The sequence below is a fragment of the Mesoplodon densirostris genome, chromosome 1 (assembly GCF_025265405.1).
Source record: "Mesoplodon densirostris isolate mMesDen1 chromosome 1, mMesDen1 primary haplotype, whole genome shotgun sequence".
Classification (NCBI taxonomy): Eukaryota; Metazoa; Chordata; class Mammalia; order Artiodactyla; family Ziphiidae; genus Mesoplodon; species Mesoplodon densirostris.
Window position 1 is genome coordinate 25098141 of NC_082661.1, and position 25824 is coordinate 25123964.

The window sequence follows — 25824 nt, forward strand, 5'->3', positions numbered from 1 at the left end:
GTCATCAGAAACGACCAGTGGCATAGGAGAAAGGAAGAAGAATAGCATAAAGCTTAATGCAAGGAAACTGCTAAAATTGACACAAAAATCAGTTGTGAGCTTTTTAGTAACTGCAAAGAGGGAAACACAAAATTAACAGTATTCAGTTAAAGGAAATAGAAAAGGTTTACCTCTTCAGGACAATTTTCTAATTTACTTTCCAGCCACTTCACTCCCTCCCATAATTACAGCTGTCCTTAGATAGAGGTCGTGATATATTGGGTTGGCCAAAAAGTTTGTTCGGGCTTTTCCATAACAGATAGAAAACCTGAACGAACTTTTTGGCCAATGCAATACCATGGTCTCTCACTTACCTCACTTTACCTATGTCTTCCCCTCTGCCTGCAGTGCCCTTTGTCCTTCACTTGTCTAACTGGTACTCACAGTCCTGCTGCCGGGAAGCTTGTACTGACCCTCCTTCCAGGGCAGGGTGAAGGGCTCTTCCTCCTCACTCCAAGAGCGGTGCAAGTTTTCCGCAAATACAGCTCTCATCACACTCCATTGTAATTGCTTTGTTGTCTGTGCTCCCCACTAGGCTGAATGTATTTGAATACATTTAAATGAATGAATATAAAAAGGACATTGAATAATATAATGGATAATTCCTGGACAGCAGTTCTATAAAAATGCAGAGACATTCTACATACGGTCATTTCTTATGCAGTGAGCAATTGCCAATTACCCTAAGTTGTCTTATATTGTTAGTTGGAGAAACAAGACTCCCTTGCTTTAAAAAGATAACTAACTACACTCCTTGAGAATAAGGACGCGTCTTATCTTCTCAGTTCAGTTCAGTTCAACAAACTTTTATTGAGTACCAGTCATTACGCTAAGTGCAGGAAAAACTATGATGAATAAGACATAGTCCTGTCCTCTTAAAGTTTACAGACCTGGCTCGGGAAGCATAATACACATGGATAAGTAATCAGCAAAGGAGCTTGGTCTAATCCCGATTGACTGAGGATGTCAGGGAAGACTTCCTATAGGCGGCATTGTCTAAGTTGAATCTTAAAGGATGAGTTTATTTAATAAAGGGACATTCCAAGCCGGAAAAAAGAATACAAGAAAGGCATATTAGGCAAGAAATGACATGGTGCAAAAACGACATGGTGTATGTGTCGAGACTACAATAGTTTATTTTTATTGAAGGGTAAAATATAAAAAGGAAGGTATAAGGGGAACAGTGGTGGGAAAGGAATTCACATGAGGCTGATGCAGTAGGTAGGATCCAGATAGTAGAAGAGCTTGTAGGCAATGTTAAGGAAATTGGATTTTAACCTATAGGTGATGAGAAGCCACTGAAGGCAAGGACATTGATTTCTATGTTAAATAAATTACTTTGGAAGTAGTGTTGTGAACAGATTGGAGGTATGCTGATCTGGGAGCAAGAAAATCAGTTAGCAAGTTATTGCAACATTTCAGAAAATACACGATAAGGGTTTATAAATGGTTTTAAATAGCCAAGTAATAATGGTGCTTCCCCCCTTTTCCTTTCATAAATCATCCTGGAGCAACAAGAAAAACATGAAAGAAAAACGCAAATTCTATACTTAAGGAAGACATAACCCTGAAACACTATATGTGGAAAGGAAGCCAAAGGCAGTAAAGGACAAACAGGGTACAGACAGGCACCAGAGCAAAATGCCTACAGCTACAAATCTTAGATCAAGCTAGAGATACAGAGTTCTCTAAAGATGATATTTCCTAAGGAGCAAAACTAACAACCTGTTATTTGGAACCAAGGGAATGTGGCTCAGGAATTGGCAGTGGGAGCAGGAGAAGCTGGAGAGGCATGGCTGGCTACAGAACTGCTCAGGCAGTTTTACCTTATAAAAAGAATCCACTAACAGACTAATAATCTTTAGTTATATGGAACCTCACTGAGAACAAAGGGGGACTCTTGTTAAGCTGAAAGAGAGCCTTGATCAGAGCCCTGATCCCCAAGATGAACCTCCTCAAATAGTTCAGCCAGAAGAGCTCATGTCATTAAAAAATAAGTAATGATGAAAAATATAAAAAGAGAAGAAAACAGCACAAGAGTTACAAAATAATACAACAAAATAAAAGAGAGAAAGGAACAGGAAAAACAAAGAGCAGACATAGAACAAAAAATGTTTCCATGAACCAAATAAAAATTGTGACCACACTGCCAGAAATAAAAATAACCCACATAATGCAATCACCTCTATAAAAGAAGAGGTCAAGCAGACATACAAGAGCTCAGGGGAGATATGTTGAGACAACAAAAAGAGATAAAATATAAGCTGGCAAAGCTCATGAAAAAAGTTAAAAACAATAGCAGCAAAAAAGGCAAAGAGGAGCCTGGGCATGGCTACATACTCATTCAAGGACAGTATGAGTAAAACTGTTTTTCTAAATTTCATTTTGCTCAGGGAGTTAAACATACTAGAAGAAAAAAAAGATGTCTCCCCTTTGTCTTTCTTGCCCGTTGTACACATCCTAAGTGCCTTGAAGGAAGAGAGCCAAAACAATAAAATGAATGTATATAATAAATAAAATACATATTTCAAAATATAAATCACAGAAACTTTTGAGAAATTAAAAAGGAAGAAGAAATTGAACCAATTGAATGAGACATATTCCATGGGAAAGAATCAACATAGTATTAATGACCACAAAACATACACAAGGAAGTGCAAGGCACCACAGACCTAGCTCCACATCCCACTCTGACTACGAACTTCTGTCACTCTCTCCCTGGTCATCACCCAACAAGGCCTTCCCAGGTCATCCTAAATAGCAATATCCACAGACACCCAACATTCAAGGCCCCTCATTTATTTTTATCCATAGCACTGCCATCACCTGCTATACTTTGTAGATAAACAGATGATAGTAGAAGATAGATAAAAAGATACAAAGCAACATTTATAGAATATTGTTTTGGTGCTTTACAGGATTACAAATGTAATCCTCCTAGCAACCCATGAAGTAGGTACTATAATTATCCTCTTTTTATAGATGAGTCAAATGAGGCACAGGTCAAGGTCATGCAGCTAAGTGTGGCAAACCAAGGTTGGAATAAATGCTGGCCATCAGGCTCCAAACTACAGGTCACTGACCACTACCCTTCACAACCTTTCATATCTATGGATGTATGGATGTATACATATCACCTACATATTTTCCTGTCTCCCACTAGCATGTAAATGCCACAAAAGCAAGAACTTTGTTGTGTTCAATATCTTAACCCCAGCACCTAAAACAGGGGGCTGCAATGTAGTAGGGGATCAATAAAACTTTACTGAATAATGGGAATGCATATCTCTTTCAAACAAAATAAAACTTAATGCTGATTAAAGAGAAAAAATTCTATTGGTTTCCAGCATAATAATTCTTTTAAAAAGGAGTATTTCATAACAGTTAGAAAAAAATTCTGGATTTCTGCCTGCAGTTACAGAAAACTTTATGCAATACAAAGAAAAAGGAAACAAGAAAATCGAACATTTAAAATTCTAAGTCATGTTGCCCAGAAACAATTCTGCCATGCTCATCATTTTATGCAGTATTAGCATTAAGAAAAGGGCAATCAGACTGGTAAATTCATAAGTCATCCCTGTGCTTCTACCTTAAAAAAATTAAATAGAGAGAAAGCAACAATAAAGCCTTAAACTGGGGCCATAACAATGGGAATGGAATGATAGGAAACACTTGAGAAATAAGGTGATATTAGCAGAGGCTGTGGATTCATTTAATTTGATGACATAGACTGTCTTCCAGGTTTCTACCTTGAATGACCTGGTAGAGGGCAGTGCCACCAATGTGTCAAGTTCAAGGGGGACATGTCAATTACATTTAACCTGTGGAATATCTAAGTGAAGATATTGAGATGGCTGTTAGATATGTAGGTCTACTGTACATGATAGAGGTCAAAGCACATTGACTTGAGAGTCATCAGAACATGGAGAAGATGCTCAAAACCATAAGATCTCCCAGAGGGTGAGGGGGCGGGGCAAAGATTAGAAGGTCAAAGGCAGAAAGCTGGGGAACACCAAGTGTAGTGCCTAGTACTGTATATTTTGCATTGTATGTGTTCAATAAATACTTATGAATAAGAAAATGGTAGTACCAATGACCTGCCAAGATTTAGAAAAAAATTCCTGAAATTCTGGCTGAGAAACAGTGATTATATAAGCACAAAAATCTCTCTTTCACTCCCTCTTTCAAGCTCATTTTTGAATGGCTGGCTACTTTTCCTATATCATAGTAGAGCTCAAAAATCCATGAGGCTTCATATATGTATACATATGGCTGATTCACTTTGTTCTACAGCAGAAACTAACATAACATTGTAAGGCAATTATACTCCAATAATAATAAAAAAAATTCATGCAGCTGATTTGTAAAAAATAGTAACCTCTACATGCATAGTCAATCAATAAAACAAGTAGACATTGAGCGCCCTTGATTTGCAAAGGACAAGGTTCAGGGTAAAATGTGTGTATAAAATATTGTCCCTCTTCTCAGACAGTGTAAAACACAGTTTGGAAAGAAGGAGACACATCCACTAAGACTTAAGTAACAATTCCTAATAGCCTATGTGCTAGAGGAACAGCAGGTAGTAAGAGCTCCAAAGATTCAGAGGAAGAGTGGTACCCAGATTGGAAGTTCAGAGAAGGTCTTATAGAGGAGATGGGGCTGATCTTGACTAAAAGACCAGGAGTGAGGCCGAGAAAGCCCTTTAGGTGCTTTCAGCTCTGAGCAAACTCAGGGAGATCTAAAGTTCAAGGTTCCTATAGGAAGCAGTCTGGAAAACAATAGACCATAGAAGGGTGGAAAGGCAGAGGACAGGGGGATCAAGGTTGCCTTCAAATGCAAGTATGATTTAGCTCAGTAACATACACACACACCCACACGCACACACACACACACACAAAGTCCATCACTGGATGGAGCATCTTCGTTTTCCCTCATTTTTGATCTATTTTGCACCTCCTTTCAGTGAAACTCAAAATCTAAAACGAGGCTTCCATTGCCTGCATAAAAATATTAGTCCCATCTAGTTTTCTCTAGGAGTCACAGAGTTCTTGGAGTGAAGGATTTGGGGCTTGGACATTCGAGGGGGTGGTCAGCACTGGGAAGGGAGGGGAAGATTTAGTGAGACCTCAATTTTCACAGCAAGAAGATCCCAGAGATGCTTAATTTCTTGGAGATTCTCATTCCCACATTAGGTAATCACTTTGGACAGAAATAGAATGTGGCTTTGATAAATTACTTATCTCTAATTACTCATCTCTAATGAGATCTAATTCTAAGTAATCTCAAACTCCAGCCTAAGTCCTGGTCATTTTAAGACCCCTTTGGTATAATAAAAGAACAATGCAACTGAAGGACTCAGTGGGCCACTGAAGTTCCCGGTAAACAGTAAGGACCCATAACACCTTCATCTTTCACCGGAAGTCTGGGATCTCCCCAGCGGACTGTGTACTGAAAGCACAAAAGGGACAGCACCCCAGCTCCGCATCTTCACAGCCTCTGGAGAGCTGTCCTCATCTTCCCAGTCGCAGTTGACGTCCCCCACGCATCCTCCCTCTACCACTGACTGCACATCTGGACTCACCTGAATGAAGATATATTCATCCTGGACGACCAGGGAACTGATGTCAATGGAGCGGGTGAAAGGCCCACTCCGAGTGGTCTCAGCACATTCCTGGATCCTGCAGGTGAGGTAGTGAGCATCTGAAATGGGATGGCAGAGAGACACTTAGACACAAGGGGCAATGGTCACCAAACCTCTCAGCACACAAAGCCCTACTTCCTGGGGATCAGTGATGCAATGTAAAACAACCATGAGACTGCATTTTCTTGTCCAAAGAATTTGTAATAATTTTTTTAAGAAAAGGAATATCTAGTTCAGGAAAGGGAGTGAGGAAAGAGTTAATCTTATATCCGACCAGCCAAAGAGTAAATTGGTACAGATTTTTTTTTTTTTCCTGCGGTACGCGGGCCTCTCACTGCTGTGACCTCTCCCGTTGTGGAGCACAGGCTCCGGACGTGCAGGCCCAGTGGCCATGGCCCACGGGCCCAGCCGCTCCACGGCACGTGGGATCCTCCCGGACCGGGGCATGAACCCGCGTCCCCTGCATCGGCAGGCGGACTCCAAACCACTGCGCCACCAGGGAAGCCTGGCACAGATTTTTTAAATTTTATTTTTTATTTTTTTTAACATCTTTGTTGGAGTACAATTGCTTTACAATGTTGTGTTAGTTTCTGCTATATAACAAAGTGAATCAGCTTTATGTATACATATATCCCTATGTCCCCTCCTTCTTGCGTCTCCCTCCCACCCTCCCTATCCTACCCCTCTAGGTGGTCACAAAGCACTGAGCTGATCTCCCTGTGCTATGCAGCTGCTTCCCACTAGCTATCTATTTCACATTTGGTAGTGTATATATGTCAATGTCACTCTCTCACTTCGTCTCAGCTTACCCTTCCCCCTCCCCGTGTCCTCAAGTCCATTCTCTACGTCTGCGTCTTTATTCCTGGTACAGAATTTTGAAGGAACAAATTTGAAATATCTATCAGAATTTTAAATGTACATATCTTTTTACCAGCAATTCTAATTCAAGGGACGTTTTCTAGAGAAATACTCATATATTTTCACAAAGAGGCAAGGGCAAAAATGTTCATTGTGGCATTATTCATAGCAGTGAAAAACCAGAAACTGGCTAAATGTCCATGAATTAAAGAACATTTAAATAAACAAACGTACACATATAACAAAGCACCATGTTGTGAATAGAAGAATTAGGTAGATACATATGCATCATGTGCTGATTTCCCCAAGGTGCATTGTTCTGTGACCTTTTAAAAAATTATTTAGCAACATGTATGGCACAATTCAATTTATGAAAAAAACAAAGAACAATGTCTTTATAAATACATATTTGTGCCATAACTGCATAGGAAAAAAAGTTTTAAAGGACATCTATATAAATTAGCTATGACGGGCTTCCCTGGTGGCGCAGTGGTTGAGAGTCCGCCTGACGATGCAGGGGACATGGGTTCGTGCCCCGGTCCGGGAAGATCCCACATGCCGTGGAGCGGCTGGGCCTGTGAGCCATGGCCGCTGAGCCTGCGCGTCCGGAGCCTGTGCTCCGCAACGGGAGAGGCCACAACAGTGAGAGGCCTGCATATGGCAAAAAAAAAAAAAAAAAAAAAAATTAGCTATGACTATTTTGGGGGAAAGGAATGGACTTAAGGAGAGTAGAAGCGGGGTCTTTGCTTTTTATATTATATACGTCTTTCTTGTGTTTACAATAAGAATGTACTTACTTATTATAAGTAAAACCTGTATAATTACTTGTCAAATTTTCTAAAGATCTCAGCAGCTGAACCTTCCTCAACCAACCCCCCAAAATTATGGCAGCAGCTGTAGCTGAATGAGAAATCCTCGAGTCTAAGCATTCTGATCATGACGACAGGGTCATCCGAGGAAGACAATCCATTCAGTTATTTGTTCCCCAAGGAAAAACCACAAGTGAGGGCTTCCCTGGTGGCGCAGTGGTTGAGAATCCGCCTGCCGATGCAGGGGACATGGGTTCGTGCCCCGGTCTGGGAAGATCCCACATGCTGCGGAGCAGCTGGGCCCGTGAGCCATGGCCGCTGAGCCTGCGCATCCGGAGCCTGTGCTCCGCAATGGGAGAGGCCACAACAGTGAGAGGCCCGCATACCACAAAAAAAAAAAAAAAAAAAAAACACAAGTGAATCTCTATAAAGAAACCTCTGTATACACTTGCTTTAAAAATGCATATTGTTTATTTAATGGTGTTTAAAAATAATAAATGGGTAAAAGTGAAAAACAGAGGTCATTTTAGGATTAAAAGCAGAGAAGTCTTTGTTATCATCTAAAATGACATGCATCACTACATACATCTAATGCGCTTGCCCACTTAAATATGTGCACAGGTGTGAGTACGTTTCGGAGGCTACACTGGAAGGGGTGGTAAGCAGCAGAGATAAATAAAGGCAAAAGTTTAAATAAACAAAAATTTATAACAACTGAGTGTAAAACAAGGGTACTTTAAATTTTCCCTAATTATTGATCTTTAATTAATTGATTGATTGATTCAGAAAGTATTTCTTGTGTGCATATAATGTATTGGGTATTATTTAAGCACCAGGAATATGGCAGTGAGTGAGACAGATTTTCTATTGTGAAAGGCCCTGCTGTCTAGGAAGAGGTTCACTCATAAAATTTATAGCTAGTTATTACACACATTTATTAATAAACAAAATGCTAATTTAACAAAGAAACATATTTTGGTAAGAAATTAATTCATTATGTGGTATAGCCCTTCTTTTCAAATGTCTGTATCTGGGCAAAGCCAATTGGCTTTGGTGCCCTTCATCCAGACACGTCAAACACTGATCTCATTCTCTCCATCAGCAGTTTCATCATCTGCCCAGTAGCTCAAGCCTCTTCAGTTTTCTTTCCTCCACATGCCATGCAATCCAGCTGGTTCCCAGCCTTGAAAATTCTGCCTCTGAAGTGCTTCCAGCATCTCCCTTCTCTCCACGACCTCTGCCACTTGCCTGGAAAAGGCCTTCCCATCTGTGTTGGCTGCTGCGTCCATTTCACAACTGGTGCTCAGGTGCAGGATGGACTGGAAGTGGGTGGACCCGAGGCAAGGGGCCAGCATCATCTCTCAAACCTAAGCTCAGCTGATCCCTCTCAGCTTCAAAATCACCCACAGTTCTGAGTGCCCAGGGACAAAGCCCAAATATTCTTCTGTAAAATAGAAGGCCTTTTACAACTAGCCTAATGAAGTCAAATGTCTCAGGGGCCAGGCAAATAATGTATAAGAGGAAACTGAGCTGGAGTAAGGTGATGAATGGCAGCGGGCGCATGGTCTCAGTGTCAGGGATCACTGAGGAACAGCTGGGACTATAGGAAAATGGCCAACACTTGCATCTTTATAGGGAGCTGCTTCTCAGCATCAGTCATCACTGAGGTGCAGGAATAAGATGTTCTGAGTTTCTACATAAAGCTAAATGTCCCAGTTTTTTTAATGTGACATTTCCTAATGTTTAAAAAATTGACAGCTAATTTAAATTTAAAATATGGTGCAGACCAAACAGTATTAGGCCAAACAAAACAAGCCTACAGTCCACCAGGAGCCATTCATTTTGTACCTCGACTCCGTAATTTGGTCCCTACCTACCTCTCCACAGAATAGACTGTGCCCTGTCCCCACATTCCCTGACCTGTTAGCAAGACCACCTTGTTCACCATTCTGTGAGTACCGCCTGCGGACCCCTTCCTCTTTGTCTCTGTCCACAGAAAGCCGAGAATGGCCTGGCTTTCCACTTCTGGCTGAGAGGCCAAGGGAAGGCAAGAAGCCCAGGCTGCGCTTTGGAGCACCAGGCATAGTATTGGTCCCACCCAGCCTGAGTGATTTACTCCTAGCATAAAGCACTAAAACCCAGTGAAACGCTGCAGTGAAGACATGTAAAGAAACCACAAGGGTTGACTTGACAACCTGCTTCTTTCTCACCAGCGAGTGTCTTGGAAAGCGCCTTGTACTGGTAATCAAAGGTGTACATAGGAGGACATCTGCTTATCCCTGCCATGGGCTCATTTCCCCCCTGTCTATTTACTATTTACTCCCATACTTGGACACTTTGAAAAAAGAATCAAGTGTATTTGAGGCCACCCCATACAAAACCGAAACCTACCTAAACTATGGCCCCTGGTAGATGAGCTATTGGGCCACACTCATCCTCCTTCTTGGCTCCCCTGCTGCTTGTCACTGCCCAGCATGGAACAAAAGGTCCAATTTAACAGGAAAGCAGCACTAAAATGCATTTGGGAAATCCACTTAAAATTCAGGGGCCTTGCAGTCTTTAGCCGGACTCATATATCAGAAGTCTCAATGCTTTTATTTTTCGAAACACAGAGATACCCACTGCCTGGTGAGAACCCCAAGTGGGGGTCTGGGGAGAGGAACATGTCAGGCAGGCCAGGCTACCAGGTGGAAGTGACCGAGGGTGTCACAGGGGACTGGGGGTGTCAAAGGTGAACAGGAATCACCACTTTGCTCAAGCCTCCAACTTGCAAAAGGTCTTAAATTTGGACTTTGGACATTATCTCCAAGTGAGGCTGAATACAGTCATAGGATTCTATGATGAAACTGAAAGCAGATATTTATCATATAACATGAAATCCCCAAATAGGCTTCTAACAACTGTGGTCTTGCTTGTTTGTGTGTATGTTTGTTTTAATAACATAAGATGCCTGATAAAAAGGAAGCAAAGCGGTCCAGATTTCTCAAGCATATTGTGGTGTGTGAGAGAAAGGTCTCTGAAGGTAGAAAGTGCTAAGTTCAAATCCTGAGCTTGCTGCTTGCTGATTGCCCCGGGCTAAGCAGCAGTTCCACTTTTCATCTGTGAGGTACAAACAAAGTAAGTGTTTGCCTCTCAGGACTGTCGTCAGGATTAAATAAGATTATGTATGAAGAAGGTTAGTACATTGTTGAATACATTTTAAAGGATCAATAAATGCTAGTTCTTCTTTATCACGAAGAGAGAAGGAAGGAGATTTAACACTCAGCATCCTTCTTACGTACAATTAACAAGTAATGTTCTGTTTTATTGTGGAGAATCAAAAGATCATGATAGCACAGGTCCTACTAGTAAAGTCGTATTCTGGATTGACATCACTGTTTACTTTCTCTAAATGCTACAGGTGTTCAGACAAGAAAAAGCACATCTGAGCTGGAATAATTAAGGAGGACTTGAAGGAGACAGTGCTTGTGTTTAGCATGGATGGAGAAGTGTTCTGTGGGAGAAGGGAATTTCTAAAAAAGGGAGTGAAAACTGTATGTGGACATTTAGGTAGGGAAAGCCCACTGAAGGCACTATATAATTACACGATAATGGGTGGACATAGATTAATCTTTATTCTAGAACTGCTATTTCCCATCCTTTCCTTCAAAACATGCTCAAACGGTGCTTCCCTGGTGGCGCAGTGGTTGAGAGTCCGCCTGCCGATGAAGGGGACACGGGTTCGTGCCCCGGTCTGGGAAGATTCCACATGCCGCGAAGCGGCTGAGCCCATGAGCCATGGTCGCTGGGCCTGAGCGTCCAGAGCCTGTGCTCTGCAACAGGAGAGGCCACAACAGTGAGAGGCCTGCGTACCGCAAAAAAATAAAAAATAAAAAACATGCTCAAACGGAAAACCAGAAAGACCAAACTGAATGAAGATTTCCCTTATGGGAAAACAAGAGAGGGATTCCCCAAATGGTTAAGTCACATCATCCTCATAATTAATATATTTCTTTTACTTTTTTTTTTTTTTTTTTTTTTTTTGCGGTACGCGGGCCTCTTGCTGTTGTGGCCTCTCCCGTTGACGTGCAGGCTCAGCAGCCATGGCTCACGGGCCCAGCCGCTCCGTGGCATGTGGGATCTTCCTGGACCAAGGCAGGAACCCGTGTCCCCTGCATCAGCAGGCGGACTCTCAACCACTGCGCCACCAGGGAAGCCCAGTATATTTCTAAATATCAAATGTCTTTCTAATGTATTTCTGAGAGCTGGTGCGGTCACTTACAAAAACTAAAAGTCAAAAGCTTTGTTCCCTGTGAATAGAGAGATCTGCTCCATAACTTTATCAGGACCAGGCCCTATTTCAACTAGCTGTATTGCTAGCAAGACTTTAGGGAAGGCGGTACCATTGCACCACTGTGTCCAGCCTCATGCCTCCTCATCTTACAGATGGTGGACCAAGGGTCTCGTTTGGTGAGAAAGGGTGACCTTAGACTGACTGATTAATTTCTTTTGTATTGGGTCAAGGTGTATGGAGAAGCTGCATGCATCAGACACTCCCTGAGGTTCCAGAAAGCAGAGAACATAAGACTGGTTCTTGCCCTCAGAAGAATCCCAGGCCAGTGATAGAGACAGGATATTCACAAGGGAACATGCCTTGGGATCCGTGCTGGATCAGAGAACTGAGGAATGTGGAAAGAGCACAAAGCAGATAACCCAACATCTTAGTCTTATCTTCCTAAGAGGTTGCTTTTCCACCAGCAGTTTTGTAAGGCAAGCTTCTCATGCATCTATATCAATGAGTTTCACTGTGAAGTCCAGCATTTGTCACTCTGTCAAACCTTTCCAAAAGGATCACCTCCTTAGAAACCTGGATAAAGCCTTAGTCATCTTTGTTTCTCTCCTTGCACTGACTTTATAAAGCTTCAGTAAATGCAAGTTAAGCTGAAATGAATTACATTAAAAGCCGATACACTTGTGCTATATTCTGACCTGTGATTATGTTTTGCCTTTAAGATGATTAAATATTCAAACGATCCTAAACGTCATGCCTCTTGCCATGTGAGAGAAAAACACTTTCCATGATTCGCTCAACTTCCATCCCTTTGGGTAATATCGTCAAAATTGAAAAAGTGAATTAAAATTTTGAACAAAAAGCAAATTCACCTCTTCAGGTCTTTTCTTAGAGAAATACCCAGGAGCTATTTATTTTAAATAACAACATGGACTGTCAAATGCAAATAAGTGAAATCCAGCAGATTCCAAGAAACTCTGAAAAGTTATTTAGCTTCCAAAAGCCTCCTTTTCCTTGACTGGGGAGTGAGGCTAAACTATTTGTAGGCACAGGGCAAAACAAAGGATACTGACATTGTTCCAAATGCCTAACACAGCACCTGAGACAAGGTAGGTAATAAAAATCAGCAAAACAAGAAAAGGTAGTTACTATTCCTTCCTATTGTGCTTATGGATTTGCTCACAGGAGAATTCTAGTGTCTTTTCCTTCTAGAAAAGAAGGGGAACCTGGCAGAGTTATAGACATTTAGAAACCACAGCGATCCTGAATACCTTAGGATTCCTGACACTCCTCAGGGTTCTGGGATTTGAACCCGGCGACTTGACAACAGAACCAGTGATCCTAATCGTTATGTATTTGAACCATGGAAGGAAAATCAGGCTGAGAATCAGACCAGAATCTACATTCTGGTTCAGTCCCTGTCACTGACTGTCTATGTAACCTTGGGCAAAGTGTTACACAGTTTGGTGCTTTTTGGAGAGTGATACAATTTGAAAATTTCTAATCCATTCCAACCATTTTTAAAAATTCTGAGATCCTTTATCAAAAACAATCTTATATTCTCAATATATCAAGTAGATTTTAGTGTGCGTTGTCTAAATGAACAGAAGGCTTGCAATCCTATTGGTTTAGCTCCCCCTTATCCTCTTCTTGGCCTCTGAGTTCTTAGAATACTGCTGGATCTCTGAGTTACACAGTTTACAACCACTGAACTAGTCAGTAACCCAAAGTTCTTTAAGAGCCATTATTCTATGTGTCTAGAACCTACAGTTTAGACTTCAGAGCTAATAGTTCTGCCCATTTGATTACTAATGACTGCCTGGAAGGCTCTGTTAAGATGTACTGAGCTTTATCTTGGCTTAGTGAGAAAGTGCAGTAATTGATGAAGAGAGTTGATAATAGTATCAGGACAAGGAATGGTAGTATATGTGTTGTGGGTTTTGATTCTAGAAATTTCAAGTCTAGATGTCTAAAAACTTGTAGCTCATGTCAAGTTTCACTTATTACAGTGTCCTACAAGGCCCCCGTATAGCTTATGCTTGAAAATTTCCAATAAAGAGGAATCAACTACTTAACAAAGCAGTCTGCATCATTTCGGGGTCCTCTTAATTGTTCCTCCTTTGTTCATTGAACTGAAATCTGCCTCATTGTAAAGTTTACTCTACAGTAATATCTTTGTTATCCAATTGATGAAAAAAATTATAAAAATACCTCTTATATTTGTGTATTCAAACATGTGAAGCACTAGAAGATTCACAGAAAGTTAAAAAAATTGTCCAGGGTCAAACAGGCTCTAATTGACAGAGTTAATTCCCCAACTTAACTCTTAGGGCACCAAGTTAATACTCTTTCTATTGACACTGAATGGTCTCTTTGATGGAGAAGGTGTGTGTGTGTGACTGAGTAACTGAGTGAAACAGAGAGAGAGAGAGAGAGAGAGAGAACATGAATATGAATATAAATGTGAATATTCACAGGGGACATTGAGACATTCAGAGAGAGATGATTTCCAGAAGAGAATGGGAGAAAAAGCCATTTGAATCCTGAATCTCATGGCAGAAACAGGTTTCACACTGTTATTAACCAAATTGGTTGGCTTTGCCCTGCTTAAACCATGCCAAGGCAAGAGATAATTCAATGGCTTTAGTTTAATCTGGAAGCCTGACTCCCAAAGAGGAGGACCAAGACTGGGGAAGAGTGGAGATTCTTACATCAAAACAAGAAAAGGGACTTGTTTATGTTGGGTTTGCTCCAGAGTGTGGGAGCCAGGTTTAGAGACAGGACTGACAATGCCACACCACGCACTGAAGAGCCACACTCCATGCTGCTGCACCTGCAGCCCCTCAGTCTAGGGCAGTCCTGTGCAATGGATACACAATGGGAGCTACTAATGACCTTTTAAATTTCCCAGTAGCCATACTTAAAAGGTAAACAGAAAAGTGTACATTTAACATATATGATTGAACCCCAAATATTATGATTTCATCATGTAACTAATATAAAAATTACTAATGGGCTATTTTCCATCATTTTATTCATAGTAAGTCTTTGAAATATGGTGTGTATTCCACACATATGGCACACATCAATTTGGACATAACAGTTCAAGTGTTCAATAACCAGGTGTAACTGAATGGCTACCATATTGGACAGTACAAGTCTAGTATAACTTTCTCACTCTCCTTTTCTACCATCCCCTTGGGAAAATCCAACTCATCTCTAAAGATGAAACTTAACCATGGGCTCTTCAGGGCAGCCTTCAGTCGCTCCTCAGCGAGTGGGCTACCCTGCCTTTTGGTTCGCACAGATAGCACTTTCTTCATGAGACAAAACAGAGTCCCCATGGCCTTTAGCACATTATATTGCAGTAATAATCTGTGTACTTATCTGCCTCTGCTACTCAATGCTGATTGTGTCCTATTTACCCACACACCCTCCACAGCTTCATGCAGGGCAGTGCTGATCAAAGCGGGGTCTACTGGCCAGCAGCATCACCTGGGAGCTTGTCAGAAATACCCAAGGTGTGTTTTACAAAGCTCTCCAGATGGTTCATTTGTATGTTAATGTTGGAGAAGCTCAGATCTAGTGCAGTGGTTCTCAACCCCACATGTACTTCAAAATCATTAGGACAATTTTATACAGGGCAATGCCCATGACCTTCCCTTGAAGAATCTTCTTTCACTGATCTGTGGTGGGACCAGGTGAGTGTGTGTGTGTGTGTGTGTGTGTGTGTGTGTGTGTGTGTGTATGGCAATTTTAATGCTAGGGGTTTTTTTTCTTCTTTTTTTCTTTTCTTTTTTTTTTTTTCTAAAGCTACGGTTTGAGAACCTCTTGTCTTCTACACATGGAAAGGGCTCTATCACAGTGGAATGAATTATGAGTGGGTCAATAAATAAAGGTAACACACATTTCTATATTTCTGCCATACTCTGGGAAGTACATAGAGCAACATTTAATTGTTTTTTCATAGGCATATCCTGTTTCCATCCCCGGAAGATCTTTACAAAGCTCATACTATTCCTGCTAACATTTATGAAGTTCTCTCATCCATGATTTTAGACATTTGAAAGTTATCTTGATGTGGAGAGCACTTTATAATGAATTATCACTTGTTGATTTTTGTTTTTTAGAAGGGAAAGAAAGACCCATTTGCTCTCTTTATACGTTCTTTTCACTTTCATTCCTGTGATAGCCCAGGTGCTACGGAACAGAGTAATTCCCAACTCCAATACCAAGGCTCCTTGTTCATGCTTACTGAGGGTATAACTGTCCCGGAGCTGTGACTCCAGCACCACATGAGGTAAGGGATCCACACAGCAGTGTTTCTGAATAGCACCTGGATCAAAATCACGCTGGGAGTGCGCTTAACAATATGGTGACTCCCAGGTCCTGTACCAGACCACCTAAACCAAAACCTCTGAGGTGGACCCCAGGAATCTGTAGTGGAATCAGCTCACCAGAGGATGATCATGAATGCTACTGGTTGAGCAAAATGGCCATGAGAACTGTGATGCAGGAAGATGTAGAGAAATGGAATTTTACTGCTCAAGACCCCTTTGATGATAATTTTCAAAATAGCAATTAGCAAATCTATAACACAGGATAAAGGGTCTGAAATGGGCTGATTAAGGAATAGACTCTTGAACATGCCAGAAAAAGTGGAATAATGAAGGAAAGTCTGAGGAAGGAAAAATCATTATCTAAGACCCATTATTTCTCCTGATTTAAGATTCTTAGAGAATTTTGTTATTGTTCTTTTAAACATATGAGTCACAAAACAAAAGGACTCAAAGGATCTACGTATTACTTACTCCAAATATAGCAAATACTTGTGTTTACTTGTCATCTTTATATTTTCCTTGGTAAATGTTCTGTTCAAATTTTTCCTATTATTTTTTTTTAATGGGGTTGCTTCTTATTCCTATGCTTTAAAGGTTCTTTATGTGTTCTGGCTATAAGTCCTCTGTTAGTTATATGATCTGCAAATAGTTTCTCCCACTGTCATTATTGTATCTTCTGAAGAACAAAATTTTTAAATTTTGATGAAGTCCAATTTATGGATTCTTTATTTTATCAATTTTGCTCTTGGTGTCAATTTAAGGTCATAAAGATTTTCTCCTATAGTTTCTTCCAAAAGTTTTATAATTTTATATTTTACATTTAGAAATGTGATCCATTTTGAGTTAGATTTTGTATAAGTTGTAAATCATAGGTTGAAGTTCGTTTTCCCCATATGGCTGCCCAATTTTTTCTAACGCCATTCATTAAAAATAATCATCCTCTCTCCACTGAATGTTTTGTATCCAACAACCCTGCTCTACTTACGTATTTGTTCTAGCAGCTTTTTTTTTGTAGATTCCTTGTGATATTCTACAGAGAGAATCACATCAATGAGAATAATGACAGTTTTATTTTTTTCCTTTGTAATCTATATGAATTGCATTTCATTTTTCTTCCTTTATTGCACTGACGAGGACTTTCAGCATCATGTTGAAAAGGTGTGTTATGAGTAAACATCCCATATATACACTAATATGTATAAAATGGATAACTAATAAGAACCTGCTCTATAAAAAAATAAATTAAATAAAATTGAAAAATTCAAAAAAAAATAAAGAAAGAGTAAACATCCCTGCCTTTTTCCTGCCCTTAGGGGTAAAGCGTTCAGTATCTCATCATTAAATATGATGTTAGTTGTGGGTCTTTTATACTTGTTCTTTATCAGAATTCTCCTCTATTTGTAGTGTGTTGAGAGATTTGTGTTCTAGTTTTTATTCTATCACTAGGCTATCTGTGTGAATTTGGGCAAATTCAAGTCCAAGCTACCACATCAGGGGGAAAAAAAGGAAATAAAAGATATGTTGTGCCTTTTTGTGATGATCAGAAAGATAGAGATGTATGTGTATGTGTGAGTGTGTGAGTGTAAGAAAGCATTCACTACATACCAAAGAAGAAAGGAGTCATACATTTCATTAGGGTATGTAAAATAAAACATCCCCGGTTAGTTCAGTCTCGTTATGTGCACTTTCTAAATAAAGGGGGGTTAGAGCCAATTCACTAGGTTGAAACAAGATACTTTGAAGTATTGAAAACTCATTTTAAAAAACCTAAAAAATGACACAGAATTAATATATACTATACTTTAACCTAAGTGTGGCATATGACATTTATCCTTGTTATATTTCTGTCTGCTTTTTTCAATTCTTGACAATAGGTTAGGAACTTTTCTATGTGTTTTGCATTTTTAATCTCATAAAATTTCACAGCAGTTCTGTACCGCAGGCCTTATCCCAATGTGGACCAGAATTCTTGAACTTTCAGAATGTAAGTTTGAGCTTTATGTAAGAAATTACCTTCAAAAAAACAAAAAAACAAAAAAAAGGAGCTGTCCAGCAGTAGAAAAGGATATGTCTTAAGCCTGAGCTCATGAAACCTGAGGACACACTATAAGAGATTCTGGGGGAAGGGATTCCTACCCTAGGTAGGAGGTCAGACAGGCATATAAAGTTTCCTCCAACTCTAAAATATTACAACCACCACAGATCACATATAAAGCTTAAAAATGTTGACATGACAAGCAAAGCCAAGGCAGGGGTTGTCCTGAAAACTTGTCTGTGGGTCATCTGAGAGCTGCTGTCTGCTCCCCTCCTGCTTTTCTGCTATGCTCCTTCAAACCCCTCCATCCCACTAGTCCTCCAATTTTCCATGTTTTTTTTTTTTTCTCAGCACTAAGAGTAATTTTGAATTTAGGCTTCACCATGCTTACGATCAGTGAATTTGAATGTGTGGCATTACCCCCCTAAATGTTATATAATTCTTCTGTTAAAAAAAAAAAGTAAAAATAGTGTGGGTCATCCCTCATCCCTGGCTGCATCAGGGAAAGAAAGAGAGAAAGAGAGAAAGAAAGAAAGAAAGAAAGAAAGAAAGAAAGAAAGAAAGAAAGAAAGAAAGAAAGAAAGAAAAGAAGGAAGGAAGAAGGATTGAGGAAGGAAGGAAGGAGGAAGGAAGGAAAGAAGGAGGGAGGAAGGAACTCAGCAGAGTGCCAGGCATATAGTAACAAGTATCATTTGCCTTCTAACTCTTTTAAAAATAAAAATAAAGCAAATAAAATATATTCCCCAAAGTGCATGTTTCTAGCATACATCTGAGTTTGGCCTCAAAAGCAGTAGATTTCCCACGGACAAAGCACAAGCACATCCAATACCTGCATCCAGGTCAAAAAGAATCTCCTTATGTTTGTACATTCAACCCATAACCCTATGAGGTGGGCAGGGCAAGGATGAGTATCCTCAGAGAGTAGGAAGCCAGAGCACAGAGAGGTTAGGGGGGTCTCATGGTCTCGTGGCTGGTGGGTGGCAGGACCCAGGACCTCAACTCACAGTCCGGTGCTTTGATCTGCTGCACCCTTAGGTCACTATTATTTCCATGGATTATTTGGCTCATTTGTGATCTAGAGTATGCTAATTATATTTTCATATATTTTTCAGATTTCATATTTATCATATATTTTCACATATTTAAGTTGATTTTATCTTTCTTGGACAGGGAAGAGCCCTATAGATACTTAAGTTGGTGCAAAATGATACTTTATCAGTGAAATTCTGTTCAAGATGTAGACAGGTGTACAATGTACAAAGGGGTCACGTGTTTGAAATCCTGGATTCCGTAGCTGATTTGCGGGGACAATAGAGGTCTTGCTCACCACTGTATTTCCAGGGCTAAGAATCTTGCCTGGCACACAGTAGGCCACCCCTAAATATTTGCTGAATGAATGAACAAACAATTCTGGAAAGGGTTTGTCCAGTTACTTTTTTTTTTGGTAATCTTGACTATATAAAGTTTATTTTTTTAAAGCTGGCATCATCTTATTCACCATGTGAATGCAAAATACCACGATGAGCTATGGCCATCCCTATTTGAATTACACTGAAGATGCCAGGAAATTACTAACAGGAGCCTCAAAATTGGTCACATTAACTCCCATCCCCAGAAAATTCATTCCTGAGGGTTTATTTCAATGAAATGTCTCCCTTGGGACTGGAGGCCTCTCCCCCACTCTAGGAAATAAGATGCATATGGCAGTAACGGAGCTCAGGGCTTTTCATCTTCCCAAGCCATTAAAATGCAAATTGGGGGAGTAGGGAGCCCTGCAGGCAGATCTCCCGGGGGCCCAGCCTGGTGGCCTCAGCACTCACATCCATCAGCTGTCCGCACTTCCATGTGCACCAGGTCCGCCTCCTTATCCAATCCGGCCACCGACCTGGGGAAGGAAAGGAGAGTCAGAAGCTCAGTGACCGTGAGGATGGCAGACAACAAAGTGGGGAACCATTCAGGGTTATTACTCAGAAAGCCACTTTCTCAAGATGGCCTGTCTTGCATTGTGGGGACCCACAGAATATGGCGACTTGCAGCCCCTGCAGGGTGGCTCTCTCTAGCAGCTGTCACCTATAATGGTCACAACTCATGTGTCTTGGAGCAGTGTCAGGGAGTCAGTAACTCTCAAAAAAAACATAAAGGAGCACAGAGTAATGTACTCCCTAGTAAAGCTGGTCTAAACCTCTGTCCTCAGCCCTTCCCCACCTTCTCTTCCACCTCCCCAGTCTTGTCACACCCGGTTATTTCCCCCACTTCCTTCCCCTCTGCCCTCCCACTTGGGGTGTGCAACTCCCTACCACGTTCTGCCCCTGGGGAAAGTGGTTTAGCCTTCGTTCTGGCTATCTGCTTCCAGACACTCCTACCATCCTGAGTTTGGACCTATCTGTCCTTTCTTACCTCTGCCTTGTGAACAATAAATGTTTGGTGACAAACATTCAAAATCTGGTCTAACAGGGGCACAATTCTGGTGATAGGAGTAGGAAACCTTAAAGGTTGATGGTCAACAGTCAGAAAAAGGAAGGCTGAGAATCCTGACAAACTAATTCCTGTGGGCCTCCAACCTCCCACACATAAAGTCCAATCATCTACCTCCTGCATGAGATACTCAGGCCAGAGTAAGACCCAGAAAGTCAGCTAAAAAAGGCAACACAGACATTAAAACATTCATGCACTAAAGACATCACATAATCCACCCTCTCCAGCAAGCTTGGACTCACAGTCTTTTTACTTTTAAATTTCATTCTAAGATTGGTTTTCTGGTTTTACAGTCCTCAATAGGGAAGAGGCAGCAAGTTAGAAAGGAAAAGGATTTAAAACAATGAGAATCAAGGTACCCAGAGAGCAAGACAAATTGAAAACTTATGAAAAACAGACCGAAGAACTCAAAACCCAATCTTCTGCATCCTAAATCTACTACACTTCTTCTGATCCTGAGGCCATAGCTGTATTACAGCACGGTTCCGTATCTGACATCTCTGCTGAGGGGCTGAAGGCAGAGAGCGGGAAGGAGGAGGCTAATGATACCAGTTTACGCTAAGAAAGTAGGGTTGCAAATGACCTATGTTAGGAAAAAGGAAATGATTTTTATTTGTTAATGATTATTGTCTTGAATGGCAAAATTTCAGTTACTTTAGAAGTTCCTTTATGTAAAATACTTCTTTCCCCAAAAAATACTGAATAAAAGAAGTTTTACTCTAATGCTGTATTTTTTCCCAGTGATCATTGATACACTATCTTTTAATTTTTCCTCACCTCATTTGATGCCTAAGGTAAGGAGAACAGGTATCATTAGTTATATTTGACTGAATGGGAAACTGTGGCACAGAGAAATGGATATGTATCTAAGATGACACGGGGACTAGGCCAGAACTAGAGAGACTGACTGACTGACTGAGACGTCTCCATCGAGAGCAGCTCCCAGCCTTCTTGGCTCTTCTCCCCTCTGCTTGCAATGTCCTTTAGATGCAACTCTCTCCCTGCCCCTTGCCTTCTCCAGCTACCTCTCCCCTTTCCTTCAATGCTCAGTTGGTCTCATCCCTCCAGCAGCCTATCCATCCCTCATCTCACTGAAGAACGTTTATCTACTTCCATAGCATCCTAACCTTGGTAGTTCTCAAACTTGGCTGCTCACGAGAGCCCTGGGTGAGCTGTGAAACATCCAGATGCCTGGGCCCCTCCCCAAACCAATGAAATCAAAACCTTTGGGATAAGCTCAAGGCATCCGCATTTTTTAAAATTCAAATTTATTTTATTTATTTATTATTTTGGCCGCATTGGGTCTTTGTTGCTGTGCACGGGCTTTCTCTAGTTGTGGCGAGCGGGAGCTACTCTGTTACGGTGCCTGGGCTTCTCACTGCGGCGGCTTCTCTTGTTGTGGAGCATGGACTCTAGGCGCGCACGCTTCAGTAGTTGTGGTGCATGGGCTTAGTTGCTCCGCGGCATGTGGGATTTTCCTGGACCAGGGCTCGAACCCGTGTCCCCTGCATTGGCAGGCGGATTCTTAACCACCGCGCCACCAGGGAAGCCCTGGCATCCGTATTTTTGAAAGCTACCAGGTTATTTCCATGCACAGCCAAGTCTTAGAACCACTGCTTTGCATGACTCAATCACGTCGCATGTAATTGCACTTCTGTGAATTCTGTACTTGGATATAAACTTTAAAGAAGTAGGATTCTGTCTATTTATCTTTGAATCCTTGGCACCTAAGTGCCTAGTATATATTAGGTGCTACTGATGTATTTACTGAATTAATAAACAATCCAATCTGCCCATGACAATGACAAAATTCCAATGTGAAACTGACTTGAGGTCAGACACACAGAAGGGACTATATGGACAATGGCAGGGTAGGATGGTCAGAATTGGAACCATAATGACAGTCTAACTACAGGCATCAAGCACTATGTTCTTTAACAAAAGAAAAGTCCTTGCCTCTTAGGAGCTTGAAACAAGGCAAACAATACCAGTAAAACAAGCACAGAAACTGCTCCTTCATCCAGGATTGCTCACTCTTTTCCACCTATCTAAATCTTATACACCTTTTAAGGTTAAAACCAAGAATCAAGTCCTCCTGGAAGTCTTCCTTGATTACTCTAGCTCTCCCACCTTTGAACTGCTAGAGAATTCAGAATCAAGACTGAACATCCTCCAGCACTCGTATTGTTATTAAGTTGTGTGTTTGTTTCTCTGGAGTTGGTCTTGGCTCCCGAGAGTGGACACCTGTGGTCATGGTTGGCTTAGCACCCCTACAACCCTTCCATTTGCAGAACTGTTCTACCCAACTCACGCCATGTGCTTTGTCCAGGGTGGTCAATCACAGGAGCCCATCCCTCTGATGCCCCAGGATGGTGCATGATCCAGCGTGATCATGAGACATCTTGGCTGTGGTGGTCAGAACATGCCAGGACAGTTTAGAGGACTTCCTGAGGATTTCTCTAACTGAGCTGGCAGGAAAAAACTGCCTTTCCTCTCTGATCATCAAGTCAGAACTCTTGGGAGAAATGTTCCCAGCCTGACAGGATGAATAGGTCTAAAGGAGCAATGTAGATATACATAGAAAAAGAAAAGAGAGTTGACATTGGGACAGAGAGTTTAACAGAGAGACGGGGCTACAAAGGGTGATAGGAAGATAGTGGGCAAGACAGAGATGAGATAGACACACAGGAAAGAGAGAGACAGACAGACAGAGATTCAGAAAGAAACGGAGAGGGTAGACCAAAATGGCAACATAGGAGACCCCTGAGCTCCCTTCCTCCCATGGATACACCAAATGTGCACATGGATGTAAATTCCCTCTGAAAGAGATCCAGAAACTAGTTGAGTAACTTCTACACATCAGATGAATAAAAAAATACCCACACCGAAAAGGCTATGGGTAGAAAAGGCTAAGACACACCCTCACCATAAACCCCCGCCCCCGGCACACGACCACACAATTGGAAGTGAACCATCAGCTCTCATATTCGCCCTGAGGAGCAAAGGGTTTGGAGCCCACGTCTAGCATCCCAAATTTTAAGACTTGCAACAGAGGCACGGCCCCCAAAACACCTGACTCTAAAAGCCAGTGCAGGGCTTCCCTGGTGGCACAGTGGTTGAGAGTCCGCCTGCCGATGCAGGGGACACGGGTTTGTGCCCCGGTCCAGGAAGATCCCACAGGCCGCGGAGCGGCTGGGCCCGTGAGCCATGGCCGCTGAGCCTGTGTGTCCGGAGCCTGTGCTCCGCAACGGGAGAGGCCACAACAGTGATAGGCCCGCGTACGGCAAAAAAAAAAAAAAAAAAAAAAGCCAGTGGGGCTTGTGTCCCCAAGACGATAGCAAACAAAGAAGCAGTTCTTAATGGGTGCAGGAGCACTGATGCAGCTGTTGCCCCAGGGCTCAGTGCAGAGGGAGCAGGCAAAATCACCCATCTCCCCGTCTTTCCCTGAAAGTGTTATCTGAATACTATAACAGCTGCTGCCTGAGGGCCCGTCTTTTAACTTAGCAGGCTTCTAGGGACTGCATGTGAATCTCCTCAGAGACAGAGAAAGCCAACAAATATCCCTCCCATCTTCTGCCTCCGGTCCTCCCCAGGTTGCCAGTATCTCCCTGGAAGGAGCTCATACATGACTGCACCCTAGCTTTTAGGGCTGCCACCTATGAGATGGGTCCCCAGATTTCCTGGCTTTGACAGCCAGTGGAGCTGCCATTCATGAGTCCCATGGAACTGTAACAAACAAAGAAGCAGTTCTTAACAATCTATCTCCCTGAGGTTGAGCACAGAGGAGCAGACAAAAAAAAAAAAAAAATGCCCAGCTCCCAGTCTTTCCCTGATAAAGGTTTTTATGTGGATACTTTCAAAGCTGCCACCTGAGGCTTCTAATTTAGCAGGCACCTCGGGGCTGTGATCCTCCTCAAAGACTGAAAAAGGATGCAGACACTCCTCCCATCTTCTCCTTCCAGGCCACTCCAATAATAAAACCAAGTCACCAGTGTCTCCCTGAAAGGAGGTTGTATACATATCTGGCACCCCAGCTCTTGTGACAATTTCATGAAGGATGAGCCCCTGAAACACCTGGCTCTAATAACCAATGGGCCTTACATTCATGAGGCACAAGGACTGCAACAAACAAACAGTTATTAATGGGCACAGGAGCACACCCACCCCTGCAGCTATATACCAACAGGAAGCACAGAGGGAGCAGGCAAAAATGCCATTGCCTTGTTTCTCCCTGGAAGGGGCTTAATTACATACTTTCTTAGCTGCTGCCTGAGGGTCCAGCTTCTCATCAGCCTGCATCTAGCTGCTGACTGCACTCCTCCCCTTGGATCACTGATAGGTCTTGGCACACCCGTAACTACTGGGAGCCACTAAGGACAAAGAAGGAGGCTTGGACAATCACAAAAGTTTGAGAGACAACTGGGAGCTCTGTCAAGCTGATCAATGAGGTTCATCTCCTACAGGAGATCACTCTGTCAAGACTGGGAGACACATCTTGTGCTGATCTATCTAATGCTCAGAGATCAACACAGAGTCAAGAAAAAGGAAGGAACAGACAAATATGTTACAAACGAAAGAAAAAGATAAATGTCTAGAAACATATCTTAATAAAATGGAGGTAAGTTATTTATCTGGCAGGGAGTTCAAAGAAACTGTCACAAAGATGCCTACCAAGGTCAGGAGAGCAATGCATGAAGACAGTGAGAATTTCAACAAAGAGACAGAACTATTAAAAAGTACCAAACAGAAATCATAGAACGGAAGAAGAAAATAATTGAACTGAAAATTCAATACAGGGGGTCAAAAAAAGACTAGATGAAGTGAAAGAAAGAATCAGTGAAGTCTAAGACAGGGAAGTGGAATTCATACAATTAGAGGCGCAAAAATGAAAAAAGAAAAAAAAGAGTGAAGATAGCTTAAGGGACTTATGGGACAACATCAAGTAGACTAACGTTCTCATTATAGGGGTCCAAGAAGGAGAAAAGAGAAAGGGACAGAAAACTTATTTGAGGAAATAATGGCTGAAAACTTCCCTAACTGGGGGAAGGTAAGAGACAGCCAGAACCAGGAAACACACAAAGTTCCAAATAAGATGAATCTGAAGAGGACTACACAGATACATTATAATTAATGTATATGACCAAATATTATAATTAATGTATAGGATCAAAAGCTAAATATGAAGAGAGAATCACAAGAACAGAAAGAGAAAAACAATTTGTTACATACAAGGGAACTCCCATAAGACTATCAGCATACTCTTCAGCAAAAACTTAGCAGGCCAGAGGGGAGTGGGGTGATATATTAAAAGTACTGAAAGAAAAAAACAAAAAAGGGGCTTCCCTGGTGGCGCAGTG

General features: G+C 41.6%; 1 protein-coding gene across 1 annotated transcript in view; it reads right to left on the reverse strand.

The window, feature by feature from the left end:
- Positions 1-25824, reverse strand: part of SORCS3 (sortilin related VPS10 domain containing receptor 3) — a 626549-nt gene that overhangs the window by 135495 nt on the left and 465230 nt on the right. Inside the window, exons 6-7 of the mRNA XM_060103648.1 lie at positions 19813-19877; positions 5621-5739 (exon numbers count right to left, since the gene is read on the reverse strand). Coding sequence (XP_059959631.1) covers positions 5621-5739; positions 19813-19877 — 184 coding nt within the window. The remainder of the gene's footprint in view (positions 1-5620; positions 5740-19812; positions 19878-25824) is intronic.